The 16,019-nt window shown below is 34.4% G+C and overlaps 1 protein-coding gene across 4 annotated transcripts in view; it reads right to left on the bottom strand.

The window, feature by feature from the left end:
• ZNF280D (zinc finger protein 280D) overlaps positions 1 to 16,019 on the bottom strand; it is an 80,197-nt gene that overhangs the window by 22,330 nt on the left and 41,848 nt on the right. For all 4 annotated transcript variants that reach the window (XM_080934824.1, XM_080934823.1, XM_080934826.1 and 1 more), the window contains 6 exons: positions 11,353 to 11,487; positions 9,337 to 9,644; positions 9,077 to 9,217; positions 4,681 to 4,743; positions 855 to 973; positions 671 to 707 (listed from right to left, as the gene is read on the bottom strand). In XM_080934824.1, the coding sequence (XP_080790950.1) occupies positions 671 to 707; positions 855 to 973; positions 4,681 to 4,743; positions 9,077 to 9,217; positions 9,337 to 9,644; positions 11,353 to 11,487 (803 nt within the window). The remainder of the gene's footprint in view (positions 1 to 670; positions 708 to 854; positions 974 to 4,680; positions 4,744 to 9,076; positions 9,218 to 9,336; positions 9,645 to 11,352; positions 11,488 to 16,019) is intronic.

Here is a 16,019-nt window from a genome sequence, read left to right as displayed (position 1 = left end):
GGGAGGCCAGAACCTAGAGCAGGTCCCACAGTCAGTTCATTCTCATTCCTGGGAAAGAGAAAACAGGCAGCACTTGTGTCCATCGAAGGGGACACTGTCCAGGTACAACCTGGACATGTTTTGAAATCTCTGGGCTGCTTCTGCATCTGAAAAATAAGAAAAATAGCACAATGACAGACAATGAATGAGAAAAAAGACATCCATCTGGCCTAAAACCACAGGGCATAAGGTATGAAGAGAGAAGACAAAACAATTACTTTGGAGGCAAGTACAGCAGAGAAAACACAAAAGTATTTTAAGCAAAGAAAAGGCCACAGTGATAAGTTATTTTTAGAGACAATGGAGGCAAGGAAAAGGTATGTTAGGATATGTGAATGTGACACACAGATAAGAGAACAGGAATCCAGACACATGCGCAAGCTGAAATGAGCACTGGTATCATGGACTTGAGTAACTGCCTAGGTGTAAGTAACATCTCAGAACTTTGAATTTAGGAAATTCCAACTTCTCTTGCACCGAGTCATGAGCTTCACAGGGCAGGAACCTATTTCAACAAGCAGCTTAAAAATAAAAACAAGACCAGTATTTTTCACTTCTATTAAAGGCATACTTAAGAATGCAATTGTTCTAAAATCCAAAGAAAAACTCACTTAATAAATATTACACTTACTCAGAAAGACGTTCAGAAGTTGGGATACAAACAGAAACTGAAATCAGAAGAAAAGTTTCATATTTACATAAGCATATAAACAATGATGAGTGAAACAAGATGACTTAGTAAAGAACCCATATTTTGGCTTTCCAAAAATAATAATAAATACAAAATATCTGAAACAGCAGATATGTATACGTACCTTTCTCTACTAGAACTTGGCAAGTATGAGTTTCATGTTGACTTAAGTGTGTAGCCATATTATCTAAGCCATAAACATCAGCTTGGAAATCACAATTAAGGCACACTAGAGAAATGCCCCTATTTTAAAAAAAAAAAAAGGGAGGGGTTATTTTTTATGAAACTATACTTAGGTTCAATAGTATTATTTCATGGTTTTGTGTCAAAACATACCACTTCGCTATACAAGTTTAAAATGGCATAGTCATGTCCAAATTATGTACATAAAATATTCATTTTTCAAAGACAAGGGAAAAGCTTAGAGGCAGAGCACACTCTAGAATTCTCAAAGTATTGAGTTCGTTCCCAGTACTTCCTGCCCAAAAAGTAATACTTTAAGAACATTTGCTCCTGTATCAGTTGAAAAGGCTAGGAGTCAAAACAGGCCTTGGCTCTGCTAGGACTTTGCATTAATGTAGGTGAGCTATAGTGTTCCTCTGCCACAAGAAAGTAAGGCTATAGCATTCATTCACCAATCCATATTGAATAAGGCTCTTTTTATATACCACACTGCTAAGTGTTATGAATATAATGGTGAACTAAAAACAAGTACAGCCTATATTCCAATGGAATTTACAATCAAGGCTTTCATTGAGGCAAAGATAAAAATCAGATGGGTCACATGACAGTCACTATCAAGTACATCAAGTACATGCTATATGTTAAGGTTCTCATCACAACTAGTGCTATCTTCACTTAATGTTGAACTACATAAAATAGCTAATAAGATGCTGGAATATACCTGTCTGAATATTTCAACATGGAAGCTCATTAACTAGTCCCCCTGACTGTCTGCCAGGGGATAAACTACTTTTTCCCAAAGCTTGATTGCAGCAGTTCTTAAATGAAATATATGATAATTACAATTTTTAAATTTATAATCAAATTTCTTGATTTTGAAAGTGTGGAGGTTTTAAATGTTACATATGGGACTTTAATAGGGAAAGTTCATATGATGAAGAAAAGGTTGAAAAAAAAAAGTCAGGTCAGTACGTCAAAGTAAAGAAGACTAAAAAGTTGGTTCCAAATGACTTTGTTTCTCTTATTAGTTCTGGCTGCAATTCTTTAAGAATACTGTGGGATTCTTTAAACTTCCTTTTAAATATTATTTTCCTTAAGGTAAAAAAGATTATCATACAATGTGAGTCAGTTAACAACAAAGTATACATGTTTGAAGTCATCACAACATGATGTTTTCTAAGTATGGGAAATTAGCCAACCAGGGTGGCACAATCCTTTGAACCCAGCACACAGAGGCAGGTGGATCTGAATTTGAGGTCAATGTGGTCAAAGCAAGTTCCAGTACACCCATCACTACACAGAGAAGCCCTGTCTTGGAAAACAAACAATCATAAATTTAAAGTAAAAAAAAAATGTGAAATTAGGGGCAGGAGAGATAGCTCAGCAAGAGTGCTGGTTGCTCTTTTGGAGGATCTAGATTCAATACCTAACACCCACAGGGAGGCTCACAACCATCTATAAAACCAGTTTCAAAGGAGCAGACACCATCTTCTGCCATCTGCAAGCATCAGGCATAAAGCATGGTACATATATGAGGGTAAACTATCCATACACATAATAAAGTAAAAATAGGTTATGTCATATTATCTCCCCTGCAACTCCAGCATACTGTGTATTTATTTTACCCTACAGGCTGGACCAGTAAAACTAACTAAAAGTGCCCAAATTAGTTTCTTCTTGGCTAATCTTTTAAAAATGTCAGTACACCTAATTCTGAGGCTCCAACTAGGTTCTGATTTTCTGCTTTCTAAAAATAGTTGCTGTTGAGCACTTCACAATATCAGCAGTAGAGTACTTGTATAGCTGGTTTCAGACATATCTCATCATCTCATCTAAATCTTACAATAATTGAAAGTAGATGCTATAATTAGCATCCGTTTAGCTAGAATTAGCTTAATTACTTTACTAAAAAAAGCTTGTATGGGTCAGAATACATTTGAGATAAAGCCCATATTCAGTACATTAATTCATATTCTTACAAGATTAGTCCTAGCTACGTGACAATTCTAAGATATGTGGCTGATTCACCTACAACTCACCTCATATACAGATGAACACAACCTCCTTCCATATTTTAGTAAGAAAAGATTATAAATTGATGTAAAGCTTTCAGTGGCTTAAGTGTACTTCAAAACTGAAGTGGGCTGATGAGAAAGTTTCTACAAGTCCAAGCATTAGCTATGTAGAGCTGCTGACCTATGTTCAACCCCCAATACCCACATAAGAAGGAAAGAACCAACTTCTGAAAATTGTCCTCTGAAATCCACTTATGTGCTATAGCATGGAGGGACACCTATGCACATGCAAACACAAACAATAAATAATACATAATTTAAAAAAAAACTTATAACATGTTTACATTCCTACAGATCATAGAAGACTCTGCACTACTCAAATATTGGAAAGCTTTATTTTTGTTTTGATTTTACAGAGGTCATGTACTTCATCTGGGCCCAACTGTAACTACTACAATGAATATCCCATGAATATTATGACGTACCTCTGATATACTATGACAGTAACAACACTGGAACATCTAGTTGTAAGAAACCAACTGACACACTGGCATTAGTTTAACTAAAAAAGCCACAGCAAAACACAATGACAAAGCATTTTGTATCTGTTAGAATGCCCATAATATCGCTTCTTGGCCTTTTGGCTAAGATCAAGTAACAGGTGCCTGTAACAGGGCTAGAAAAGATGCAGAAACTCTCACACTGTACTAGTAAGTACGTAACAGAGTGGCACTATGATGAAATATAGTCTACCAGTTTCTTAAAAGATTAACAGAAAGTTGGAATTCAACCCAACAAGTTTAATCTTAATTACACACAAAACAGAAATAAATGTATGTTTGTAAATAATAATAATGTTCATAGCATTATTCATTTTGACCTCAAATTAATAAAATGGATAAACTATAGTATTTATATAAAGTAAAAAAGATACTAATAATCAATTTAAATAAGTATTGATATATTATTAATCATGGATGAACCATAGGCAGCAGATACATAGAATATCATCCCACTTATTCAAAAAACCACCCTAAGTGGGCTAGTCTATATGAATACACATTTATAGTTGCTTGGATATGGGCAGGGGGTGAAAGGAAATGGGAATAATTACTAATAAATAGAAATTTTAAAGTATTAAAAATGTACACATACTATGATGACTGACGTACAACTGAACATACTAAAATTAATCAATATTACATTTTAAACATATAAAGAACAAGGTATGTATAACCGCTAATCTTGATTATTAATAGAAGGGATTTAAGAAACAAACCTCCCTCATGTCTGTGAGGAAGTTTCTAGATTAACTGAGTGGGGAAGACACACTCTAAATGTAGGTATACCATTCCACAGTTTGGATTTTGGACAGAATATGAAAGAAAAGAAGGAAGGAAGGAAGGAAGGAAGGAAGGAAGGAAGGAAGGGAGAGAGGAAGGGAGGAAGGGAGGAAGGGAAGAACGAGGGAGGGGGCAAGCTAAGTGACAGTATTCATTGGCTCTGATTCCTGAGTACAGACACAATGTAACCAGGCACCATTTCCTGATCTCCCAACCACAACAAAGTACCCTGGAACTGAGCCAAAATAAACTCTTTCTTCCTTAAGGTGTATGTCAGTTACTTACAGCAGCAGCAACAACAACAAAAAGTAACTACCAGTGCGTATTTTAGCTCAATAAAGATATCACACAAGAAAAATGTAAATTACAACACTGTTCAACAAAGATTTTGCAAAGATCACTTGTTTACCTGAGATTTTCTGAATGCTTCTTAAATATACAGTATCTTTTACTTGGACGGTTACTGTGAAAGCTGGAAAGATAAAAATTGTATGTATTATTACAATACTTTTACTGGACAGCAAGTTACTAATTTATAAAAAACATTTAAAGTCTATATTTTAGTTTCTTTTTTAAACAAAATATCACAACGAGAATATTCTCATCTCATTATAATCCTCAATCTCCTCTCAAAATGGGATCTCTAGATACTGGCCTCAAAAACTGGGCCAAAGAGGTCTCCCACTTTGACCTGTGAGTAGCTGGAACTTAAAAGGATGTAGCACCACATGTGACTGTATCCTTGTTTTAAATTTATATTTTATGGATATGAGCATTTTGCCTATAAGTGTGTCTGTGCACCAATGTGTGTGTGCTGTGCACATGTTGCCCATGGAAGACACTCAGTCCCTTGACACAGTTTACACAGGGTTGTAAAGTGCTACATGAATAGTGGGAACAAAGTCCTAGATTATGAAAGTCTTTTTTTGTATTCTCTATTGACATCTATTTCCCTAAGCATATTCCTGATCTGTACCTCATTGTTATAAAAAAGTACAAGCCATTAACTTAATCTATTAAGCATTGAGAATCAATTTAAATTTCTGTTAATATATTTTCACTATAATATGGATGTTTAGTAGTAATAATTTACTACTTCTAATCTTAGCATGTTTACATAAATGGGAAAGGGTTTAAATGATTTAAATTAATTTCAAAAATTCAAATGATACAGAAAAGTTATTACTTGAGCTGAAGGCTGTGGTTTGTTTATGTTTAAAGTCAAATATTTCAGTACAAGTGTTTGAGATTACCAGCAGTACTTTTAAAACAAATGAAGATAAGAACTCCTAAATTAAAACAATGCCTCTCTCAGCACAGAACAAAAAAGTTCACTAACTACACTTTCAGCCATGGATCAGAGGTTATATACTCTCTTTTAACTCTGACCTGTATTAGAAAGCCAGGCCTGGGTTGGTACAGTTATTTCTAAAAGGGAAGTCACACACAACAGCACCTGCAGGACTGTATTTAGAAATGTGCAGATTCAGACTACCACAAACCAACTCAATTCATTTCTGTCATATAATGCAAGCCCAGGTAAATGGTTAAATATAACACAGTCTGCATATTCAGAAAAATGATTATTATGGCTAGCTGGAAATTAAGAAAACACTGTCCAAAGATATTACAATCTCAGGAATTCAAATGTTATTTCTTTAACTTGAGTGAAAGTATTAGTAAACCATTATTATGTATACATATAATGGTATCACAAGAATAAGGTCTTTTCAACTATCAAGAAGTCGAGAAGACTGAAAATTATTTGTATATGTAATTGTTTCCTTTGAATAATGAGTCTAAGACCATCTGATTCGTAAAAAACATGAATCAAATACTAGCTTAAAAATAAAATTTAAACATGGTGGAACATGTGTCCTTACTGTATGTTGGAGCATCTTTGGTATATGCCCAGAAGTGGAATAACTGGGTCTTCAGGTAGGACTGACTAACTATTCCACCATGTTCATAGCAGCCCTATTTATAATAGCCAGAAGCTGGAAAGAACCCAGATGTCCTTCAGTAGATGAATGGATACAAAAATTGTGGTATATTTACACAATGGAGTACTACTCAGATATCAGAAACAATGACTTTATGAAATTCCTAGGAAAATTGATGCATCTAAAGAATATCATCCTGAGTGAGGTAACCCACTCACAAAAGAACAGACATAATATGCAGTCGCTGATAATTGGATACTAGCCCCAGAAAGCTCTGAATACCCAAGAAATAACTCACAGATCATATGAAGCTCAAAATGAACCAAGTGTATAGCACCCACTCAGAGTGCGGTACACCTAGACCTTAAATCATTAATAACTCAAGAGCTAAGAAGATAGCCTTGTGACAATTTTTAGTATTTAAAAATCGGTATGTTCAATCTATGCACACCAAGAAAACTTTTTCATGTTACGCTTTGTTCTACATGTATTTTATGCTTATGATAAACTAGTAATATTTCAGTGCATACTATCAAACCTTTAAAAAAAAATCAAGTACTGAAAAAATTATATTCATATAGTTTTATTCCAAAATGCTCTTAAAAATCTTTTTTAAAAATAAAGTTGCAAGGAAGAAAAATAAAATTTAAAAATTATTTTTCTTCAGACAAGAATACCATTTTTGCTTTATTAGTTATTAGGAAAGTAAGATGAAAATTACACTTTAAGATCTTCCTGATGGCTTTCTAATATATCTAAAATTTGCATCTTTGAGATATTGAAGTCAACTTAATTTATCTGACACCTAGTTATAAGTAATTTATATTGCCTTTGTGTTATCTAGATTTGAAATACAATTTCTACAATTTTGCATATTAAAAAAAGGGAGAGAAAGTTGATGTAATGACACACACACCTGTAATTCAAGTACTTTGGAGGCTGAGACATGAGAACTTAAAATCGTAGCCATCTGGGCTACACAGTGAAATATCTGTCTTAAATAAAAAGGTTAAAAAAAAAAAAAAAAGGAAACATGCTGAGAAAAAAAAGAAATCATGCATGGAAATAATCTTCCTAATAACAGCCTTAAAGAAAGATGCAAAGTCTCTGTGGAATTTTCATAACAAAGGGACTCAAAGGCCCCTTTGATAAAAACAGTAAAACATAACAAGTTGAGAAAGACACCTGAAGACTTACAAGCTAATAAACTAGAAAAATTAATATTGTGAAATGGCCATTTTACCAAGTGAAATGTTCACATAAAATGCAATCCCAATACCATTCTTCAGACAAAGAGAAAAAAACATATTAAGCTACATTTGGAAGCCCAAATGAGCTCAGACAACAATAATCCTCAACAAAAATAAGAAGAATGACTATATCACCCATGTTCCCGTGAATAAACTTAATAAAACTCCCTGGTACATGACATGCACATGCATGCTCACTCGCACATACACACACTAAAATTTCATGTTATAAAGTGAGATTGGTATGAATCTCATATATTTCAGAATTAAATGTAATACAAAAGGGGGGATTCAAACGTTATGCTGGCCTTTATGGTAAGTGAGCATTTTACTAGAGAGTAAATGAGAAAACACAACAGAGTTGAATATGACCTGATGATGCAGTGATAATAGGACTTAATAGCTTCTGAACATCATAGACTAGTGGAAATTTAAAGAAATGAACCATACGTATACATTCAAATGGCCCTCTTAGGTAAGAAAGAGGAATTAAACATTGATGTAAGTGCTGAAACTATATATGGCAGGTACCAGGAGACCAAGTTGATCATCAAGAACAGAAAACTGGGAAAAGTCCTGAAGCCACCTAAAAAAAGGAGGAATGGCCTTTGAAAGCAGTATCTGGTAATAATCAAAGAGCAACACGAAAGCTAGGATATGGTCTATGACCTAAAAAAAACGTAGATATACATAAATTCTATTTAAAAAAACAAAAACAAACAAAACCCCATAAAAACCCCCACCAGAGCATCATTCTGAATAAGCAATCATTTAAAGAATTAATATTCTTTAAAAATCATGTTGCTTGTTTCTCTTCAGAGGACTCAGGCTCAGTTCTCAGCATCCAAATAGGCAGCTCACAACTGCCTATGACTCTAGCTCCTGAGGATTCATCATCCATTTCTGATCTCCATGGGTACTATACACATGTGGCATGCACTCAAAACAGAAAGACAGACAAATAGACAGATACATAAATATAAACAAAATCCTAAAAGACATGATTTTACAAAAATCTACCCTTGAGGAACGAGTTCAATAAGACCAATAACAGCAACAACAATAATAGTAATAATAGTGGCTCATGAGAATTACTCTATCATAGAGCAAATGATGGCTACCCAACACAGAATAAACGCATTATTGGAAAGAATTCCAAAGTGGCATCACAATATTCACTGAATAGATAGGTGTAAGCACATACAGCTTCAGATATGGGCAGACAGATGGCTGAGAAATAGATGGTTTACAGAGAAAGAGGGGAAAAGAAAATGAACCCAATAGTGTTCCCAGCATCACTGAAAATCCTCACATCTTTTTTATTTGAAGAGAATGACAGTCGTGAGAATGCATGGATTTGTCAGTTAAATATATTTAAAACAGATTTATGTTTGAAAATAACCATTTTTGGGGAAAAATAAACCCGAAAGAATAAGTTACTCTTCCAAAAATTTATTTTACTTTCATTGGCTTAATTAACCATTTCATACAGTATTTTCTTGATCTGCTTTGTTATAACAGAGAACAAAGCTTCTAATACAGAAATTTTGCTTTCAAAACAAAAGCTTCTTCAGTTGTACTTATAATAGGCAAAATACTGAACTCATCTTACCTCATCATGTGATTTACATAGGCTTTGCTACAGCTAGTGTTATATCTGCAAAAACTACAGTGGACATACGTAGGAAAATGGTTTGCAAAATCTTTTACTTCAGAAGAACACTCAATACACTCGTGAACACCTCTACGTAGCCTTGTGGAGACATAAAAAAAGATATTTTGAAACAAAATTAGTCAAGAGAAATATTATTAAATATCATGTTGCTATACTTGAGTTTAAACCAGGAATATGTATCAGTAGTAAGGCATTACCTCAAGTGCCTTAATGCTGTGTTCACTTTACTTTTTTTATTACTATTAGATAATGTGCTTTGTTTCTTCTGCATATTGGAGACTTTTGACCTGTTTTTAGATTTACTTCCATTAGACTTGATCTCATTAACTTGGCTGGGATCAGATATGGTTATATTTGGTGTACTTGTATTCAATTTCACGGGATTTTTAGCAGTTACATTTTCAGTTCTTGATGGTGAGAGCTGCAGGGTGGAAGTGCTTGCATTGATAGAAGGTGTAACTGCAGATCCAGACTGAAGAGGTGCAACTGAAGCTCGAATAGTAACCTTTAAAAATAAAGAAAAATACTTCCTTAAAAAAATTAATCACGGTATAAAATAAGCTGAATATTAAGTGTTTTTTAAAAGCACAGATAAGCTAACTGGGTATAGTCATCTATTTGTCTTAAATGTTCAACCATTAAATGAATTAGCTCACTTAATATAACTCTTGTATCTTAATCAGTGGTATGTTAACTTATCAGTTGTATGTAAGATCAATAGAAATTATATGAATATAAAATCCCACCTCAGTTATATTTATACTCTGATATGACTAAAAGTTGTTCTCACAGAGCCCAAATCATAAGTAATAAAGACCAAAAAAAGTAAACTAAAAAGGCCTGTTACCCTTTAAAGTTATAGTATCAAATAAATATCTATAGCAAGAGTGACTTGTTTTTTCTGGAGCACAATGCCTAGGATTTATGCAACTGGTTGTATCAATTCACTATACTATAAGAACATAATATTTAAAAGTCTTTAAAAGAATTAGTAAGGTTTATTATTTACTATTCAGAAATGTAAAATATTCTGTTACATCTGTTGGTTGACAATGAAATGTAATTACCTACCAACATTTTCATTTGACTATACATTTCCACTCACATCTGAGGACTAGCCAATAATGAAGTCATACTAACTCGTATGCTGTGTAATGTGCAAAAGCACCTGACCAAGAATCAAAAAAACTGAAGTTCAATCTGCCTTCCTAGTTACAAAAGTAATTGAATCCTATGTCTTTTCAAATCTATTACATATAGTAATATTGACTTTAGTATATCAATTTTGCTGTATGAATTAAGTAAGACTATATGAAAAAGTACACTTAGAATTATGCCATTCTAAGGTGCTTGAAAAACATTTAGTATCACTAATATTATTACTACTAATATAGGAAGAAATGAGAGGACTGCACTGCTTACATTAGTATTCTGCATGTGTAGTCCCAGCATGAAATGAATGGATTGCAGGGAAGGATGCTGGCTAGCTCCTCTTGCTCTAAGTCTTCAGAGCATGGCTTTATATTATTTAGTCAATTCAAATAAAAGACATACCCACATTCAAAGGTAAGTACCCAAAGGCAAATATAAATGTTTTGGGGATTGTTTCACTTTGGATTATCCATGCCTCTGTTTTCCCTCCACTGGAGCAAATATTCAAGAGCTGACTGTATATAAAGAAGTCAGAGAAAACAAATGTACATAAGGCAAAAAGGGAACAGTAAATTACAATCATCAATTTACAGTCAGACAAGTGTTTTGCTCACAAGGCTGTCTAGCAGCAAAATTTGCTTCATTGAGAGTAGACTCAGCAATAACAACTTCAACAAACATCTGGGAACTGTAGCATTAGGCCCTCTAAAAAGGTTGGAGGTACAGGAGAGATAAATGAAAGAATAATTCCTTATATTAAATAGCTTAGCATACAGCTATTAAAACTATTATATATACTACTAACTAGAAAAGTTCAAATAGTCATACAGTATTGAAATAACCCATGATAACAGAATAGTTTAACTGCACTTTTTATGAAAGAATATATGGAAGTTTGAACTCAAAACATGATTTAATGTTTTTCTTTCTAAAATAGCAGTAAAATCCAAAATTAGTCTTAATGAAAGTCATAAGTCATTTTCTAACATATTTTGTTCCAGAGATGAAACTAAGTAGAAGCTAGGTCTACAAATGTCAGAACACCATGCATTTGAACGCACTTTTGTTCCAGGGGGAAGTCCTTCTAGTTGCTTGGGTTTTACAAATGTTCGGTGATGTTGAGTCTTGTGATCCATTTTCTCCTTGCATGTCAAAAATTGCAGTCTGCATTTGGTGCAACGATGTATTCCCTTTTTCTATTAGAAAAAAAAGGAAAATAATTTCTATAGCTATAAATCTTAAGTTCTGAATTTAATTTTAATTATACTTTAGTTTAAAAAAAGTCCAAAGAATCATCTCATTTTTAAAACATTTATTGGTACTGGATCTCAAGATTATCTGCTATAAGGTAATCAAACATGAAAGTTTTGAGGGTTTAAGAAGTGGTCAGTAGTTAAGAGCACTAGCTGCTTTTCCAGAGGACCTGAGTTTGATTGCCAGTACCCAAAGTGGAGCCTCTTCTGGTCTCTGCTGGCAGTACAAGCATGCATGTGGTGCACAGACATACATGAAACCAAAACAACCAGAAACAAGAAATCTTTAAAACAAACAAAATTATAAGTTTTATAAACAGTTTCTAATGAGAATCCTAGCCGGCAAGGTAGGACACACCTGTAATCCCAGCACTCAGGAGACAGAGGAAGGTTGATCTCTGTGAGTTTGAAGCTAGTCTAGACTACAGAGTGAGTTCCAGGACAGCCAGAGCAATCTAGTGAGGCCCTGTCTCAAAAAAAAACAAGACAGAAAACCCCTTCAGCTCCTGACCCCCCAGAATTCCCAGAGACTAAACCACCAGCCAAAGACTATGGAGGGACCCATGGCTCCAGCCTCATATGTAGCAGAGGATGCCTTATGGGGCGTTCTTGAGAGGAGAGACCCTTGGCATTGTGAAAGCTCAATGCCCCAGTGTAGGGAAATACCTCTCTAGGGTGGGGAGGTAGAAAGGGGTGTGGGAACACTCTCAAAAAGGCCGGGGGAGCTGAGATGGGATAGGGGAAACCAAAAAAGTTTGAAATGTAAGTAAAAGAAAATATCCAATAAAAAACAAAACAACACAACACAACAAAACCAAGACAGATAATCCTAGTAATTATAATGTAAAATCCTTGTAAATTATAACTTAGTTATAAGCCAAGTGCTTAAAGATCTGGTACTGTTAACATTAGTTATACTGTTTTTATGTAGGAAAAAATGTTATTTGTAGGTTGGAGATATGTCTCAGCAATTAAGTGGTCATGCTCCTCTTTCAGAAGAACCAAGTCCAATTCTCATCATGTACAAATAATCACATACATATATAAATTTTTAAATGTTACTTTAAAATATTTGCTATTTCCCATTGGTCGATAGGTGGACAAAACAAAACATTTTAACTGGACATTTCAAAAAAGAAAAAAAAAAAAAAAAAAACAACAACAAAAGTATTCTGTGGCTGTGCTGTCCAACATGATTACCGAGTACAAAGAAGTGCTAAAAGGATTAGGGAAAATGTCATTATTGTGTCCCAAACTATCACACCTTATGCCTCAAAGCGTACAACTGTTACATGTCAGCATAGTATTTTAAAGGGGATAAAGAGATGACTTAGCAGTTAAAAGCACTGGGTTCTTTTCCAGAGGCCCCAAGTTCAATTTCCAGCACTCATATGGTAGTACACAACAATCTATAACTCCAGTTCCAGAAGACCCAACAGAAGCATTTTTGTGGTCACAACAGGCAAAAGACACACATGTGGTATACAGACTTAGATACAGGCAGAACATCCACACACAGTTTTTAAAGAATTGGCAACTGTTAAAATGTTTGAAGCACTATGTAATAAGATTGTGGAGCTCTAGTTTCATCTAAAAGGTTAGTTTACAAATATGGTACATTAGATTGTCTTCACAAATGCACGCAATACAAATCCATTTGTATACTCAAAGACGATGAAATAAAACAGAAAATGTGGCTAATAATCAAAACCTAAACAGGTTGGTAAGACAGTTCACCTGAATTTACTGACCAGAAACATTTTCTCTGTAACTAACATCTCAGTCCATAACTTTAAATACCATATACTCATGTATTTAATGTTACCCCTTGTGGTTTACATAAGCAGGCAGGCAGTCTCTCAAGTGTCTGTCTGTCTTTTTCTGTCTTTCTTTGTCTCTCTCTGCCCCTTCCCCGCCTCCTACTGTGGATGAAATTTAAGCTATTAGGTATTTCAGCCAACAAGCCTGCTGCTTGCTTCCTATGCTATTTCTCCACCATGGACTCAACTCTCTGAAACTATAAGCCCAATTAAACGCTTTGTAAGTTGCCTTGGTCATTGTGCTTTATCACAGCAATAAGAATCCTAGATGTCTTAATACATTTTTCACGTTGGCATGAATAAAAATGAACTTTGGATTTTATGTCTACTTCTCTGCTTCTACCCTCTCAATTCTGGTCTTCCTTTAGGCTTTTCTGTATTTTAGAATATGAAAACATTCTTAGAACTGCTTAAGACAAAATGGTGATGTCCTCAAACCCCACATACAATATATTAATAAAACCTGTCAAACACTTTCCCCTTGTTTTTATCTCCAATAATCACTATCACAATGGTCCTCACTGTGATAAATTTTTAAAATTTTCTTCCACTTGTGTCCTTTGTTCCCTGGGATCTTTTCTTCCCAATGAATAGTTGAAGACCAATCTAGGATACAAGAGATTTCAAAAAACAACAGTTATTTAAACTGTGTTGTTAGTTCTAAAATCAGCTGTCATGAAGGACAGAGAGATGGCAGGTTGATGAGAATCAGAAACCATAGAATGTCCTGCGCATTCCTATAGTCCCAGCTGAGTGAGGCAGAGATAAGAGAATCCCCTGGGCTTGCTAGCTTCCAGCCTAGCTGAGAAAGCCTCAGTTCTAGGGATACCAACTTTAAAAGAATAGGTAAAGTGACAGAGGAGAACAGACAATGCTCTTCTCTTGCCTCTGTGCAAACATATACCCCCCCATAGATACACAAATATTAATATCACCTGATATAATGCAATCTTCTCAAGATAAAAAGTAACATCTAAGATCTTAAAATATTAAAGGCACGAAAACAACTGTTCTTAGAATCTAGCAGTGTATAAGCAATGTAAACTTAGTTTCAAATCTATCATCTCTCCTACTTATGATTTCTAGTTTCTCACGAACATGCAAGTTGTAAGTATACTGAAGGATTCTGTATCCTTCTGATTAACAGCTTGTCCCCTATTTTTTGCTGTCTATTCCACAAGCACAAAGAAACAAAGATGAAACTTGTGGCAAGTTAAGACAACTCTAGTTGTGAAGACGTAAGAAATTACACCGCTTACACGAAGGGTCAATGTACCTTGATTATTACTCATTCCTGTATCTGGTATCTGTATCTCATTCTAGACGTAGGTGTTATATTTGAGCAAATAAGGTTAAAAGCCTTATAATAAAATATTTCTCTATATGTACTCATTTTCAAAATTAAAACCAAAAGATGACACAGTATGAAGTGTCTCCTGAATTCTGTTTATAAAGATTCAATAATATCTATTTCTCAAATAAAGGGTCTGGTGGCCAGATAAATTGGAAAAGGATGCATACTATATTTTTCTAAGTTCCAAAAAATTCTACATTAAAAGATATAACTTTAATTTTGTAAGCCTGGTATTTATCAAATATGCCTGTATCAAATTTTGAGGAAAACTCATAGAACAATGTTTAAGGAGATTCTAGATTAGATCTTGCTGGCATTTTTTTTTTTCAAAAGATCTGTAGAATCACACTCACAATACAGTGGACCCAAATTTATTGTAAAATTCTACCTTTAAGTTCTCTACCAATTAAAAATACAAGTTAGCCAGGAGGTGGTGGTACACATCTTTAATCCCAGCACTTGGAAAGCAGAGGCAGGTATAACTCTGAGTTCAAAGCCAGCCTGGTCTACAGAGCAAGTTCTAGAATAGCCAGGGCCACACAGAGAAACCCTGTCTCAAAAAAATCAAAAACCAAACCAAACCAAAACCTACACAAGTTAATTTCCTGATTAAATGAACCTGGCAAACAAGTATGTTATAATGGAAAATACCTGGTGTGCAGACAAGATAAATTACAAATGCACTGAGCATTTCAGTGAGCCGGCAAAACGTGATACCACCATCAACTCCAATGTAGGCATGGATGGGTTTCTGACTCGAACAAAAGCACTGCTACTAAAAGACAGGTGTCAGTGCTGCAGTTACATTTTCAGCTCAAAGGGTGGTTTAATTGTTCCAGAAAAAGAATCAATAAGCATCACATCAGAAATGCAAGGAAGATTAAACAACTAATAACAAGTTCCAGAAATTACATAGCTAAACTAGCAAAAGTCATTCAAAATCAAGCTATGCTCTGGTGGCGTTTAAATATTGACTGAACAGTTGTTTCCTTTGTCATATAACTATGAAACATTGATCTAGGTCAATAATGACATGTCTTATAATAATACCAGGGTTCTGGACAATGGGGAAAAACCCAAGACAAAGAGGACTAAAAAAAAAAAAAAAAAAAAACTATTCTCTATCTTGATTTTTTTCTCAGTTCAAATTCATTTTTTTCATGTTCTTTTGAGAGGGTACTTCAAAATCATTGTCATATCTATCAAGACCCTAAAGTGTCCAATCTTTCCCATGTCCTATTTCTTGCCATCTTTAAGACTTGTCAACCATTTATAGACCAAGTATCACTAGACAAGAAGTA

The sequence above is a fragment of the Micromys minutus genome, assembly GCF_963924665.1.
Source record: "Micromys minutus genome assembly, chromosome: 21".
Taxonomy (NCBI): Eukaryota; Metazoa; Chordata; class Mammalia; order Rodentia; family Muridae; genus Micromys; species Micromys minutus.
The sequence above is the reverse complement of the archived record's forward strand: the minus strand, read 5'-3'. Positions and strand labels throughout refer to the sequence as shown.